Source organism: Sinocyclocheilus anshuiensis, unplaced genomic scaffold, assembly GCF_001515605.1.
Source record: "Sinocyclocheilus anshuiensis isolate Anshui unplaced genomic scaffold, SAMN03320099.WGS_v1.1 scaffold571, whole genome shotgun sequence".
Classification (NCBI taxonomy): Eukaryota; Metazoa; Chordata; class Actinopteri; order Cypriniformes; family Cyprinidae; genus Sinocyclocheilus; species Sinocyclocheilus anshuiensis.
The window spans coordinates 151,135-167,753 of NW_015552559.1; the positions used below are offsets into that span (position 1 = coordinate 151,135).

At 35.7% G+C, this 16,619-nt stretch overlaps 1 protein-coding gene and 1 pseudogene across 1 annotated transcript; both read right to left on the bottom strand.

Annotated features, from left to right (window-relative positions):
* Positions 1 to 3,290: 3,290 nt before the first annotated feature.
* Positions 3,291 to 6,538, bottom strand: LOC107664682 (dihydrofolate reductase-like). Its single transcript, XM_016455323.1, has 6 exons — positions 6,216 to 6,538; positions 4,988 to 5,037; positions 4,786 to 4,891; positions 4,062 to 4,188; positions 3,853 to 3,968; positions 3,291 to 3,439 (listed from the first exon to the last, which is right to left on the bottom strand). The coding sequence occupies exons 1-6, from the start codon at positions 6,317 to 6,319 to the stop codon at positions 3,361 to 3,363; spliced, it is 582 nt and encodes a 193-aa protein (XP_016310809.1). The 5' UTR covers positions 6,320 to 6,538; the 3' UTR covers positions 3,291 to 3,360.
* Positions 6,539 to 7,179: 641 nt separating this feature from the next.
* Positions 7,180 to 16,619, bottom strand: part of LOC107664687 (cryptochrome-1-like) — a 12,365-nt pseudogene continuing 2,925 nt past the window's right edge.

Consider the following 16,619-nt stretch of genomic DNA (forward strand, 5'->3'; position numbering starts at 1 on the left):
AATTTTACAATCTAAATAACATGTATTCAGCATCTTTGTTTGGATCGTGATTAAAATACACAGGCAAAACTTTAGTTTACTTGCATGGAGAAATTTATTTTATTTGTATTATTTATTTTATTTGGGATTTGTTTTAAAATGTCAAGTTAGTATACTGTTTGACATTTTCAATTTCACAAAGTAATGTGCAGCCTTTTGGTCTGAGAAATAACAAAAGGACATCTTTTTTTAAATCTGTCTTAAAACTAATTTTGTTAAAAAAGAAATTGTGAAAAAATTGTATCGTGAAATCAGTATCGTGAATCATATCACATCGTGAGTTGAGTGAATCGCTACATCCCTATATGCTACTAGTTTTTGCTGTGGTATCGAAGTAGTAAATTGTTCTTTAAATAATAAGTGTTACTTAAATAATAAAGAACCATATTTCTTTTGCTTATCTGAAAAAATGATCCTATCTGTGACCCAAAATGTGATATGATAATGTAATATAATCCGAACCGTGAGATTTGTGATCCGTTGAACCTCTACTCTCTTGACTTGTTATTTGAAGAAAAAATACAATATCTTTTATTCGGGCTAGTTAAATTCATTTTGGGGCTACCAAAATCTGAAGAATGCCTGCCCGACGGGCTACCAGGGATTTTGAAATTTTGTGAGCCCTGCTTCAGAAATTATTCAAATATGCTGATTTGGTGCTCAAGCAACATCATTTTTTTATTATCAATGTTGAAAACATTCGTGCTGCTTATTTTTATGAAAACCATAATGCATTTTTTTCAGGATTCTTTGATGAATAGAAAGTTAAAAAGAACAGCATTTATTTGAAATACATTTTTTTTTGTAATAATATTAGTTTTTACTATCACTTTTATTCATTTAATGCATCCTTGCTGAATAAAAGTCTTTTAATAATGATATTATATTTCATAATAATAATAATAATAATAATAAAGTCACTGACCCCAAACATTTGAACGATACTTAATATTATCAGCATTACAATTAACATGAATTTCTTATTATTTGCTAGGCCTATGTCTCCCTTTAGCTTGTATGTTTTCAATGTTATCCAGCATGCTTTGAGAATGTTTTTTTTTTTTTTTAAAGGATCTTGTGTGAAATGATGGGTGGGCCAAACTCATGTTCGGAAAGGCCAGTTATATACCTCAAAAACCAGATTACTGCAGGACTTCCTAGCTGACGGCTCCATCTAGTGGGGAAGGCCATTTCACTATCACAATGTACACTGGACATTTACTCAAATATATATAAAAAATAATATCCCATTATATGTGGTCAATAAGTTGCTGCACACATTGTATTTTAATTTGGATTAGAAACTAACGTTATTATAGCACCATAGATTTAATTTCACACAAGAAACAAGTGTATAGAATGATATCACAAATCTAAGAAGTTAAATACACTGCCTACAAAACATACATGACAAAAAAACTAATACTACCTACAGTAAGGCACTGAGTTCACACAGCAGATGGTATATATACACAAACCATATATGACTCCCACTGTGTCCCATCCCCCTGATCTGCTTTGATTCATCACACTCGTGTCACCATGGTGACAGTGAGATGAGTAACAGTAGATCTGGTGAGTGGTCACAAACTGTTGGATGTCTAATCGTAAAAGAAGTGGTGCTCATCACTGGCAGCATTGTCTGTGTCCATCTGTTGTTTCAGGTCATGTGTGGTGTGATTTGTTATGTAATGATGACATTAGGAAAATGGTCTTCATATGGTTTATATAAAGAACTAGCTGCTTTGAAATGCTTATGATTTGGATGGTGATGAAGTACCACTAGTTATACTGTAGCGCCCAACAGAGCCTTTGAGATAAAGTGTTCTTCTGTACAATATTGTTAGATTGTACAAAGCTGGCATAACTATATTAAAACCAATAAAATGCTGTCAAATACTGTTTCATACAAGGGGTGCCCATTCCTGTTCCTGGAGATCTACCCTCCTGCAAGGTTCAGCTCCAACCCTAATCAAACACACATGAACAGGCTAATTAAGATCTTCAGGAACATTTGATAATTACAGACAGGTGTGTTGGAGCAGGTTTTGCACTGAACTTTGCAGGAAGGTAGATCTCCAGAAACAGAATTGGGGACCTCTGCCCTAAAGTACTGGTCCTCAATTCCTATTCTGGGGTAAGGTGACCATATGTGCCTTTTTCCCGGGACACGTTCTGGCCAAGATTTCTATATTGCCTAAAATAACCAGGTTTTGGCAGTTTGTGCTGCGCAAATCGATCGTTGTATGACATCTAACTTAAAGTTGTATGTCATCTAAGTACCATTAGAGCTATAGAGAGCGAGCAGACAGCTCCTTATGCTTTCGAATCGCTTTCGCGGTTCTTTGATGTCATACACTGATCAGTCTGTGCAGCGCTGCTTCCAGTTGAACACACCTGATATGTACACGTATTTGCATTGCTTTGACCATTCTCTGTAGATCCCACCTTCTCACACACCACAATTGGTCGATTATGTATAATGCCTGCATGTTATTCGTTATCTTCAGCAAGTATGAAAACAAGAAAACAAAGCCAAAATCTGGATATTTTTTAGGCAATACAGAAATCCTGGCCAGAACATGTCCCCGGAAAATGGCATGTATGGTCACCTTATTCTGGGGACCCCCTGCTCACATTTTGCATGTCCCCTTTATTTAACACAACTGATTCAGATCATCAGCTTGTTAGGAGAGAGATCCATGAACTGAACATACGAGACTGTTCCTGTTGCTAGCTAACACCACCAGCTACCCAGACGACACGCTCTGTGCGTTCTACAACGCAAGTTTAAACATCGAGTGCAGAGCGCCGTAGTCAGAAGATGATCCTCGAGAGGAATTCGCCGCCTTCGTGGAGTAGATACTGGTGAAAAACGGATCCCTGCTCACCGTCATTTCCAAGAAGGATCTCGCCAGTACCACTCCCAACCCAGAGCCCAGCCCACCATCTCCCCGCGGTGCGGAGCATCAGCCCGAGCCCCCCGATGACGGAGAGCGTCTACACTTCATGTGTTAAAATGAGAGGATTCGTGAGCACGCAATTTCAGCACTGCGGTGAGTAGATTCTAACTGAATCACCTCTGATTGGCCATTGCGTTCCAGAAAGTCTGTGATTGGCTACATTGCGCAACCCTTTAAATACGTGTTATAAATAGAAACTATGCCTAGCTTGCGCATGTCAATCATTTTAATGTTAATATTAGTTGATCTTTTTGCTTTTGTGCAACAGATACTTAGGAGCTCCGTAGTTTCAGATTATGTAAACATAAAATGATTCTAGTATCATGTTTGACAGTCTTGTCTCCTCATGGCTTCAGTTTTAAGCTTCTTTCTTGAATACTTGAAATTGAAATTGAATACCATTTTCTTCATGAATTTCATCTGGTACTCCAGGAAAGCTTTAATAAAGAAAATCAACAATTAATAAGACAAATTAAAAGCATTTGATGCATAATATGGGGCAAGTCTTATAAGTAACACTTTACGTTTCCACTTGTTAACATTAGTTAACTACATTAGTTAACACAAACTAAGATTAATAAATGCTTTAAAAGTATTTTAATTGTTAATGTTAATTTCAACATTTCCTATATTATTAAAATCAAAAGTTGTCTGTTAATTTAATGGACCTGAACTTACATGAACTAACAATAAACAAACATTAACAAAGATTAATAAACACTGTAACAAATGTATTGCTCATTGTTAATATTAGACAATGCATTAACTAATGTTAAAAAATAGGATCTAATCGTAAAGTGTTACCTTATTATCTTTGTAACTCATATAATAAATGAGAGAATAATCCTACCCCTTTTGTTTTCTGAAAACATTGCGGTCAAATTTTGGGAAAAAGACATTGCAGTCAAAGTCGGCCATGATGTCGGTGAGATAGATGAGATCACACCATGGATGCTCAAGACTTTCCTAAATAGCACAGTTACAATATAAATTGAATTACTGTATTAATTAACATATTATATATTATTATATACATGTTGCATAAATCAGGCTTCTCACCTTATATACCTCTGGACCTCCTAAAACCCAGATGGTCTCCACAATGTGACATAAAGGAGGCTTAGAAGCCAGGTGAATTACTGACCCGAAATCCTTACACAGATAGTGGGCATGTGGAGGCACTGCACTGAAGTAATGCAGAATATAGTAAATAAATACAGAAATCATAATATGCACTACTTTTCAAAAGTTTGGGGTCAGTATATTTTTTAATGTTGTTGAAAAAATATCTTATGCTCACCCAGTCTCATTTGTTATTAAGAATACAGTAAAAATAGTAATAATGTGAAATTATTTAAAAAAAATTTTTTTTTATTTTTTATTATTCTTAAAAATGTATTCCTGTGATGGCAAAGCTGAATTATTTTCATCAGTCATTACTCCAGTCTCCAGTGTCAAATGATGCTTCAGAAATCATTCTAATATGCTGATTTGCTTCTTAATGGTTTATTATCAATGTTGAAACAATTGTGCTGCTTAATATTTTTTCTGGAAACTGATACATTTTTTTAAGATTATTTGATGAATGTAAAGTTTCAAAGCATACAACATTTATTTGAAATATAAATATTTTATAACATATAAATGTCTTTACTGTCACCTTTGATCAATTTAATGCATCCTTGCTGAATACTTTTGATTTATTAAAAAAAAATCTTACTGACCCTAAACTTTTGAATGGTAGTGCACATGTATAAAAATGTTTATAAATGAATATGCTTACCTCATCTTCCTGCTCAATACCAAATTTAAGCAGTTGGCCAAAGGGAAGACTGTTTCAGGACAGGAGAACCAGGATATTCGGCCCCAGACAAGCAGATTCTTCTTTTCTGATGTGCATAATTTCCTCATAATTTCGTCATACTGTTAAAATTACATCAACTAGAATATAAATAAAACCAAACATAAAATTTAAAGCCACTTACCAGGTGCTGACACAGCTGTAATTGTGTCTAGAAAGAACTGAAATTCTTTTCTGTAAACAACATGAGCACATTAGACATATTGTGCTCCATTTGATATACATTAATTCAGCTTTGATAACTACATAGTGTGCAGAATGCAATTTGAGCTGCATGACAAATATCTTTGATGGGTTTATAGCATATAAAAAAGCAGGGCTGTGTGCCAAAGTCAAAAGTTGAACCAAGGATATCCTCCATCATACTGCATGCATTGACCCTCCTATTTAACATGTATGGCTGAAAAGGCTCATACCAACATAATATTCTATACCACAAAGATAAAGAAATTCCCAATAGCCTATAATTCCTATGCTATCTGTCTGCATGTGTTGTTATCTCTTATCTCAAATGGGGCGGGCTTTGGGGGGCTTGAAGTTTCCATCTCTCTAATTCAAAAAACTGCTGACATTCAGTCATTCAGTTTGCGTTCTAAAGGTCAGTGACATATTCCACGAATAGGATACCAGAGAGAGAGAGAGAGGGTTCAGAAAATGTTCAAAATGACAAGGTGTTACAAATAAAAACATTCAAAATTTAAAAATAAAAAGATCAAAACAACGTATAAGCTGTTATTTTTAGTAGTTTGTTTATAAACACAAACACACACGTTTGTTTCTGTGAATTGTGGGGACTTTCCATAGACTTCTATTACTTTTATACTGACCAAACGCATTGTCACACTTTCAGATTTATTTAGGCTACTATTTTTTATAATTTTTTTCCCTCGTGGGGACCGCAGACCGGTAACAATGTATAGCATCGCCTAGATAAGTACACATACACACACACACACACACACACACACACACACACTTTAATTTAATGAGATACAATCTTACAATAACTTCTAACTTGTCTTGTACCAATTTACTTGAATTGTAATTTTTGCACAGTGAAGTTCAAGACCTCTGACATCGGACAGACAGGCGATACACCGATTTGATGTTTTTAAGCTGCTTTCCATTTCATGATAGTTTCTATAACATATTTAATTGACTTCACAACAAAACATTGAATTTGTGCCTCGAATGCCAATAAAGGGTTTGGGCACCGAAGTATCAAATATTCGTCACGTCACGCCGTTCATCTGATTACTGATTCAAATGATTCATTCATATCTAACATAACTCATAAAATACAGCGATTCCAGCTGGATTGAAATCACTGTATTGGATGATGATTGTCTTACGGAAGACACCAGGGAAGCTGTCCGTTCTTTCCTATGCCCATGTCACTGCAGGCAGCCGCGATGAGCCGGATTGGTTTGCGCATCTCCTCCCCCTCGATGTTCATCGTTTACGACTTTCGCTAAAAGCAGCTTAACTGGTTTATCATACAAACTAGGCTACCGTCGTCCAGTGGTTGTAGGATGAGGTGTTCGCATCCTTCTCGACCTCAACCCCAGTTAGATTAAGGAGCTTTAAAACATTAGCTTGGCTCACCATGTGACATCCAATGAGCGTGGCTGTCTGTAATCAAGGGTGTCTACCAGGGCTGCGTTCAGCCCCGACAAAAACGGTGCAAAACGTTTTTTAAACGGAAACGGTGGTGCGTTGAACACCCTGTTCGTCTACAGGTTAAAGAACCAGATGAATAAAAAAGTTACATTATTTTAACTACACCTTTATTAGCAACACACGGAGCCCTAAATGGTGTCTTGTTGTATGTTCTGATAAAAACAGAATCTTAATTGTCATGTGTACTAACACCCCTTTGCTTAAACAAAAGTAAACTAGCTAGACCAGTAAATTGCAGTCTTTTGTAGCCAATAGGAAGTAAACCATCACAGGAAAAAATACTAAAATGTATTTAAATATATATAATAGATAATTGGTTTAAATTATAGTAGTATTTCAAGATATACTGCTAAAATTTCAAAATAATTATGCTTTTACTGTATTTTTGATCAAATAAATGCCTTATTGATGAGGCATTACAAAATATTACTTTCTAAATTATTATCAAATCTTACCAACCCCAAACTTTTGAATGGTATACTGTCAGATATTAATGTTTGGAAGGCAAGAACTGCATTACACCGTGTCTACACCGGAGGTGACAGTTGTCGTGTCGTGCCGCGCCGCAACAGCTAAAGTCTTGTCTACACTGGACACGACAAAGAGACCATTGAAAATCATTTGAAATTTGTGTCAGTACGTCATAAATAGAACGCAGCAGCAGTTTACCGTCAGGAATTGTCAGTGAGTCTGTAAATAAGAAAGAAAAAGTTATGTACAATGGTTTGCAGACTGAATTACTTACAGTATACGCTTATATACATAGTAGGTTTTGTTTCCCTGTAATTGCCTTGAAACAAATCCACTTGTGCTTAAGAGCCACAGGCCTCAATGATAGTTACTCCATTATAAAAAGCAAAAAGCAAACTTAATATACAGATTTTTGCTCTGGACTTCACAGACATTTTAATGTGTCTATTTATAAATTAGAATTGAACATTTAGATCAATCAAATCCTTTGACTTGACAAAAAGTTTAAAGATTCTCAATTAGTGGCCAGTATGCTTTCGATTATCGCTATTAAGATATGAATTTCCAAATAAATCCCTCTTAATATTACATAGCACAGTTATTGCCAAAAAGCCAACACTTCACAAATGGACATCAAATGGTATGCTAGATACACAGACTTTCAAAGAGAAACTGATGACTGACATTTGGATTACATGAATACTACAAAACATTTTCCTCCACAATTCATCAACATACAGCTTGCAAAAATGTAGACATCTTAAATGCTGTAACTACATACATTATATCATGCCGAACGGCTTAGTTTACAGTTTCCTGGGCCACCACACGTTTGACCTCAAGGCTAACTCAAGCTATACAAGCAGAATGACATCATGGCAAAGCATAAAGGGAAAAGCTAAGCATGGAGGAGTAGATATGGCATGTGGACACATTGTCCTCTGTGCTACGGTTCAGGACAGGTCCAAACACTAGTCTGAGGAGGGGTGCGTGTAAATCCTTGCTTCCGAGACAGCTAGTTACGGTCATGCCTCTGAATCTTCAATGCACTGTCTGAAGCTCTGTCTTCATTATGTCGTTTCAAAGTACTTGTCCCTCTCCCTGAACACAAAAACAGTATGTGAGGTTATACATTCTATTGTACAACATTATTGTTGGAGTGGCATGAAAAACAAACACTACCGTTCAAAAGATTGGGTTTTTGTCTTTAAAGAAATTAATACTTTTATTCAGCAAGGACACATTAAACTGATCAAAAGTGACAATAAAGACATTTATAATGTTACAAAATATTTCTAATTCAAATATGATTATACATGGTAACTTCCTATAAGAAGAAATGTTTCTTGAGCACCAAATCAGCATATCAGAATGATTTCTGAAGGATCATGTGGCACTGAAGACTGGAGTAATGGCTTTTGAAAATTTAGCTTTGCCATCACAGCAACACATTTCATTCCACAATATATTACAACAGAAAACAGCTATTTTTCACAATATTAATTAAGTGTTAGCGTTAGTTCTGGCAGGTCACGTGAGTCAAGCTTGCATCAGCTGATTCTCAGCTGATCATATCTACCTATAGGAATACGACACCTATCGCGACATTCCTATATACGCTCTATTCAGTATTATTCAGCAGCTTTTCAGCTTGCTCTGGAGCAAATTACCCTCCTCCATCCCCAGCTCCTCCTTTCGCCACAGTCAGGACTTGGCTTTCCGATATTCCTTGCTAATCAGACTCCTTTATCTTGAATAAAGTGTTACACTTAAATATCATTAAGTACATTAATGATATCTGCCTTGTTCTGTTCTGTTAACCCTAGGGGGGTTATTATTGCTGCTCTCCCTGCTCATTCATGACAGGCTGCATGGATGGGCAGGGAGGTTTTTGCCCAGAACAGAACCATACCGCCAAACCAAACTTTATGCTAAATATCTATCATTTTGACGATAGTGGTCCTGACAGAACTGTTTTTACTGTACTTTTGGTCAAATAAATTCAGTCTGGAAGAGAATAAGAGGCTTTTTAAAAAACCATTTAAAAAATCCTACCGCCCTAAAACTTCTGAATGGTAGCGTAACTGTCCACAAATGAATAGCCCTGATTTTGAATAGTCTGTGCTTTCATCAAAATAATCCTCCACAAACATGAGGTAAACCCTTCTTTTTAATGCAAGATCGGATGGGTTTAAACTAGTCTGTCAAGGAAGTGTAGTTCAGTTAAATCAAAACATTTTAGGCCACATTGAGACATAAAACTGCTTTGTGGTTCAATACAGCTTGAGTTCAGAATCTGTTAAGAGTCCTCTGAATTGGTTTGGACAGAACTCACCTCTCTGTGACTGTTTGTGAGCCTGTCCAACCATACCACTACCTGAGTAACCTAGATTAGAAAGAAAAACTTATTAAATCTTATAAAAGCAGCCTAAGGCCTGTTTCATACTTTAGATGTCAACAGCATTTATTATATTTCAAAACCCATGCAGCTGTGTCAGTACACACCTGGTTGTGGCTGCACAATAGTTCCAGACTGCTGATCACATGACACTGGAAATGGTGAGAACTCTGGTTGAGAACTTGCTGGTGATGGGTGCACTCGTAAAATATAAATATAAATATTTTAACAATTATAACTGAAATGAACCAAACTGCCAATACGCATGATGATTTAAATTGAATGAAATTTGGATCAATTTGACCAGTGTTTCACAAAAACAGGGTTCAAAACCATTTCCAACATTTTTGTGGTTAGAAGTTACCAAAATAAAGCCAAAACAAAAGCTAGAGGATTTGGATTTGCCGATGAGAAAAAATGTGGAAACCCCTAGATTACAGCAAAAGCTGTCAGCATTATCAGACATTTCCAGAGATTAATTATAAGATGTATGACAATGTGCTTGTTGGTATACCTGTAATGTGAGTGCTCTCCTGTGTGTTGTCTCCTGAGGAAGGACCTGCTCCATTACCATCTCCATTGTTGGTTGTATTGGATGGAACAGTTGCAAGGAGCCCTGAAAAGCATTATGAGAAAACCCACTAGATTTTTAAATGTTGGGATTTTGTAAAAGCTCTGCATTTTCTTACCGAGGCCCCGGTAGCAAGACAGCTTTTGGTAAATCTGCTTCATTCACTCGATGTTTATCTCGATGCCTCAGCGTGATTAACCATGGGTTTAGGGTAGTGCACTCCGATTATGCATTTTGCGATCTTCTGAACACTTTCTGGGGCATTCCAAGGGTCATAGATGAATTTGGCAGGGAAGCCCCTCAATATGGGCAAATAGCGTCTGTAATAATAATAATAATAAAAATAAATAAGCTTTCAAAGAGAATAGTCTCAATATTGAACCAAACTGGTCAATTATAGTAAACCGAGTATTAGTGATTGTAAGCAAGGGTCAAGAGTGGCACCTTATATAGTCTCCATTAGGGTCAGTACGTCGACCGAAGCCCACCGGACAGTAACAGTGAAAGAACTGCTGGAAGAATGAGCTGCATGAAAGCCACATCCAGCTTCCATTGACGCTCCAGTCTGCATCCAGCAACAACTCCTCAAACACCTTAAAAAACAAAACAAACAATGTCAATATAGATCCTAATGCAACCACAACAAATATTTTACTGAAATCCAGTATTGCAGTACCTGCATGCCCTCTTCCCAGCTGATCCACAGGTCTCCACGCGTGAGGAAGCAAGCAACAGCATGCCTGGCTAGATGGTGGATCCACCCCTCCTGCCTCAACTGGGTCATTATGGCATCAATCCACGGGAAACCAGTCCTGCCCTTTGCCCACTTCGCCAGAGCTTCGGGGTTCCTGTCCCATGGGATCTGCACGCAGATGGGATTGAACTCCATTTTGTCGAAGTGTGGGTTGTTAGTGGCGGCCGTGTAGAAGAACTCACGCCAGAGCAGTTGACCGTAAAGGGACAGTGGTGGGACGCTGTTTTTCTTGACCTGTGATTGAAAAGACAGGGAAAAAAAGGATGAGAATAACGTTTTATTTTACGATCGGTTATCACAATGATAAACAGTACCTTAAATGTCAAAGTAAGACGGTGCTTTTCTCTTTACCTTTCTGTAGAGGTCTGTGAGTTTGAAACAGAAAAGTCTGCAGGAGAGGCAGCCAAACCGGAGGTAAGGGCTCAGGCCTGTGGGGCTGGCCAGCAGGGAATTAGCATTCATTCTGGGACGCTCGAAATTAGCCACCCAAGCCTGAAAAAAAGATTTTTTGTTGTTGTTGTTGTTAAAAGAAGTCTCTTATGCTCACCAAGGCTGCATTTATTCAATGACAAATACAGTAAAAACAGTAATATTCTTACAATTTAAAAGAACCGTTTTCTATTATATATTTAAAAATGTAATTTATTTTTGTGATGGCAAAGCAGAATTTTTAACAGCCATTACTCCAGTCTTCAGTGTCACATGATCCTTCAGAAATCATTGTTATATGCTGATTTGATGCTCAAGAAGCATTTCTTATTATCAATGTTAAAAACATTTGTGCTGCTGAATATTTTATTGATATTTTATTTTCAGAAGTCTTTGATGAATAGAAAGTTCAAAAGAACATCATTTATTTGAAATAGACATTTATGTGTAACATTATTATAAATATCTGTCACTTTTAATCAATTTAATCCATAAACTTTAATGCATAAACTATATTTAACGCGTATAGTTTTTGTTCGTATTTTGAATTAGATTTTGTTTTTATGATTTCTGCTTTTATGTTAACTTTAATTAAAGTTTTGTCTTCTTTATTAGTTTTGTTGTTGTTTTCAAATATGTCTAGTTTTTATTCATTTTTTTCCCGTTTTAGTTTCCGTTATTTTAGTACATCAAATTAAACTAAGTGAAAATGAGGAATGTTGTTTTGGAAAGTAGCTGAAATAATAAAAAAAGTTTTTTTTATTTTTATTTCATTTCAGTTAACATTTATTTTATTTCAAGAAACCAAAATGTTATGGTTTTAGTTTTAGCTAACTATAATTAACCCTGCTCAGTACACGATTATTATACTAAATATGGTGTAATACAATGCAAAAAAAGCACAATTGTAAAACAGTGTAATAAAGTAGATGTCTACCTTCCTCTCCAGGTGTCTCTCTAGTCGAGTCAGAGCTTCAGTCTCTCCACCAGGCCATACAGCTGAGGACAGCCCATCGGTTTCAAAACCTGAAGACACAAATCCTCATTCAAAAGCTCATTTACAACAGACACATGCACACATACACAAACACAGGTGTCTCACCGAGCTCTTCCAGAGAGGGAACACCAAACTTGTCATCGTGGTCATCGCTGACTGGTGTGGCGCATTTGCCCATGACTTCAGCCGTGATAGTCTCCGCTGGTATTTCCACAGTATCCATTCTACTAATGAGCATCTGAAATCGTTTATAGGTGAGAGGAGACTGTCCTCCATTTAACTCTATGATCCTAGAGACAGAGAACACATGGGATAATTAGAATATGTACACAATATTATGGCATTTTAGTTGTCATGACACCAAAGAGTAAAGCCAATAACAAGAACTTGCATGATTGTCAATACAGCAAATGCTAATATACTTTTGAACACAAAACTTTTAAAAGTAAAACAAAGTATCAAACAGCCTCATCACATATTCATGTAAACCTTTAGAAATTGAATATAAAATTAAAATTGAATAAATTCTATAATATTACAATTTTATTAATAACAATAATTGAAGCAATTTTATTGTTTTCATATTTTATGCAATTAGAATTTTTCATTTAACAATCTATATATAAGAAATGTTATTGTTTTCATATTTGTATACTTCATTATACAACAAAAAGTACAGTGAAAAAATTAAATGCAATAAGTGATCATATTATTCATATTATTAGAATTTGAATAAGAACAACAGTTCATTTTATTTCCATATTTTTGTACAAAACTATATATACAATATTAAATTACCATATTAATTTACAAAATTGAAAATAAAATTACTTAAATTGTTATATTATGAATCAAATTCTAATGATAATATTATAAAATGTATTAATATATTTTAATTTTGATTTAGTACTTTTTGTAATATAATTCATATCACAAAAATGTCACACAATCACGCAATTTTTTGAGTATTACAATATTTAGAATTTTACATGCTATTGCTTTTTGATATTCATATGACTAGGCCTGTCACGATAACAACTTTTTGTTGTGCGATATATTGCCCCAGAAATAATTGCGATAAGCAATATTATTTTCATTCTAAAGACCGTTTTATGCCACTGAATATATAATCATAATGTAACAGCATAATAATGCAAGAAGGCCTACACACTTCCAAATGACAACAAACTTTTAATTTTTAAGAATATTTAGATTAAGTATTAAAATATTAGATGCCTTAAAAACCCTGAATAAATAGTAAATAAATATTTTCTAACAAAAAGTGCAACGTAACAAGTAGAAAAAAAGAAAAACGCACAAAGAACTTGTATGGAGATTTTTCCATCTACAGATTTTTCCCTGACCTTTTCTCTGTAAATTAAAGGTGCACACTATTGCTGAAAAACACAATCATTACTTAGCAGTCAGTCTATCTGTGTGATCTCAGTATCTGTCTGCATAACATTCTCAATGAAGAGTTAACTATCAGGCACGATGGGCAACAGCTTCCCACAGGACTGCTGGCAGCTATGTGGGAGTCATATGGGCATATGGCAATGATTACTGATACACTCACTTGTCCAGATCATAGAGTGTGTGGGAGATCCTGACGAAGACTTCCACCCCTGCCTCAGTGGCCAGCTTCTTAATGGCTGCATCACGATCCTTCCCGAAGGGCTCAGGGATGGAGAGTCAAATAAGGGGCAGTCACAGAACAGCATGTACTGACAGAGAGTTTACATAAAACTGTTGGAACAGGCTCTAGGCGTCTAGGTCTGTTCGCTGACCTTGAAAAGTCTTGGAAAGACATCCGTGGGTTGTCCCCTGATGACAAAGAGGCGGGAGTTAAGTTTGCGAAGGCTGGCGTCCAAGTCCTCAAGACACTGCAGCAAAAACCTGTAATACAAAGAATAATTAATCAAATTTTAATAAATCACAAGCAACTGAAATGGTAGTTTAGATAGACATAGTTGTTCATTTTAATCTCTTGCAAGAACGGGACTTGTCCAGCAAAGAGCACTAACAGACAAATGGTATGGAAAAACACATTGGTTATACTCTGCATTACATGGGCTGTGTTCAGAATGGAATGGAACACTAGTTTACTGTCAGTGAACTGCATACTACTTCTTAAAAAAAAGTGAAAACAGACAACATTCAAAGGCCTCAAAACTTTATTTAATCTATGGGAACTCCTGGATTCTGTACATTAAAGAAAAGTAACTAAAACAATTATACTTAAAACTAAAATAATTACACTTTTAAGTCAATTAAGATGTTTTAAGAGCTGAATTTTCTTCAGGGTTCCTGAACTTCCTGCTCTATTTAACCAAAGAATTTGCATGACTCTTCCAGTCTTTTGTGATATATTGGTTAAGGATTAAGAATACTTCTAAGAATGCTTCCGTCGGGCCACTCTGCCATAAAGCCCCGACTGGTGGAGGGCTGCAGTGATGGTTGACTTTCTACAACTTTCTCCCATTAATAGCTGTTGAATATTCACAAAAATAAATAACATTTTAAAATATAATCAAATAGAAACTTTATTTTAAGTTGGAATAAGATTTTACAATATTACTATGTTTACTGCATTATGGTGTAGGCTACATTTTATAATTAAGGATTTATAGTTTCAGATTTAATAATTACATATTATTAAATATGTCATAAGGGTAAATTTTTGAAATTGAGATTTATACATGATCTGAAAGCTGAATGAATAAGCTTTCCATTGATGTATGGTTTGTTAGGATAGGACAATATTTGGCCGAGATACAACAACTATTTGAAAATCCGGAATCTGAGGGTGCAAAAAAAATCTAAATATTGAGAAAATCGCCTTTAAAGTTGTCCAAATGAAGTTCTTAGTGATGCATATTACAAATAAAAAAATTACGTTTTAATATATTTACAGTAGGAAATTTACAAAATATCTTCATGGAACATGATCGGTACTTAATATCCTAATAATTTTTGGCATAAAAGAAAAATCAATAATTTTGACCCATACAATGTATTTTTGGCTATTGCTACAAATATACCCCAGCGACTCAAGACTGGTTTTGTGGTCCAGGGTCACATTTATCATTTAAAATAAAATTGTGCTTCTGCATAGAAACAATCAGTATTTTTTTTGGGCATATTAGTCATTTCAGATTCAGTTTCTGAGCTGACTTTCACTGTAAAGACAGCAGCACAGTACAAATGAGTACAACTTCCTGTCGAGCTGTACTGTACAAATAGGCTGTGCATGTGTATGCAAAATTAAACATTACTAAGACATCAGTTGGGGTGTCTTTGACACATAGACCTAATACAAAAGAACAAAAGTATTGCAGGTCAATTCAGGGGACAAATTATACACGTGACCTCTCAAAAGAAGCCTTTGCGTGGGTTGTACTGTAATTTCGGTTAAAGTTTAGCAACCTGGTATACCGTAGGCAAGAGGCTGTTTGAAGGAGGTGGAAAAGTAGGTCAGTGCTGAAAGGAGAATGAGGTAATAGCATCTACTAACACACTGACCTACTTCCTCACGTCCTGCACCAAAGGGGAGAGGAGAGGTGGCTGAGCTGTACGTTACATCACAACTCTGCTATGAGGGTGACCGCTCAAGCATCTCACAAGGATATCCCACCCCATAGTACACTCTTATAAAGATATATCCGCCCAGCACTAACATTAGGCAAAAAGAATGGCAGTTAGTTTGTATTTACTCTTTTGGTATTGTACAGGTCCTTACAAAATGGTAAAACAATCACAAATTAAACTTAATTAAATGGTCTTTAAGATATCTACATAAGAAAAGTCTCCTCATGGCCACCAAGTAAAATTTAAATTGAAAAATAAGCTTACAGCATATAAATAAACAAACTGGCAATGTAAAGCTTCTTACTTACTATAAACACAAACTTTCTCCTTACACAGCATGGCACAGCTTACAGAAACTCTGCTACATACTGAGTAGGGATGTAGCGATTACCGGTTTGACGATAAATCATGATAAAATTCCCCACGGTTAGTATTACCGTTTCATATTAGTTTCGTTTTGAGTGAAAACAGGGCGGAAAAGCTGGGAGGTTTTAAAAGAGTGCTAAGGGAATTATACAAATTAATATATGAATGAATTAATTATATGAATGTACCTCTGAAGGTTCTGACTGTCTTCAGAAACAATTCAAAGGCATTTTGTTTTCATCTTCGCTCCATGTAATACCTAAAGGAAGTGTTCTTAATCGCAATCTTTAATACTGCTTTGTCCACGGAGGTTACAGGAAACAGCTTTTCCACAAGCGTCACCTGCTGTCAGTGAGTGGATTTACAGAGACTTATATTTACATTCAGTCTGTGTGCAGTTTCTGTCTGGCAAAAAATGGACTGAATTAGCATGCCCTGCTGTAAATTTTGACCAATTGATGAAAAACAAGCTTATGTGGATTCTACACATTTAAACAATAAG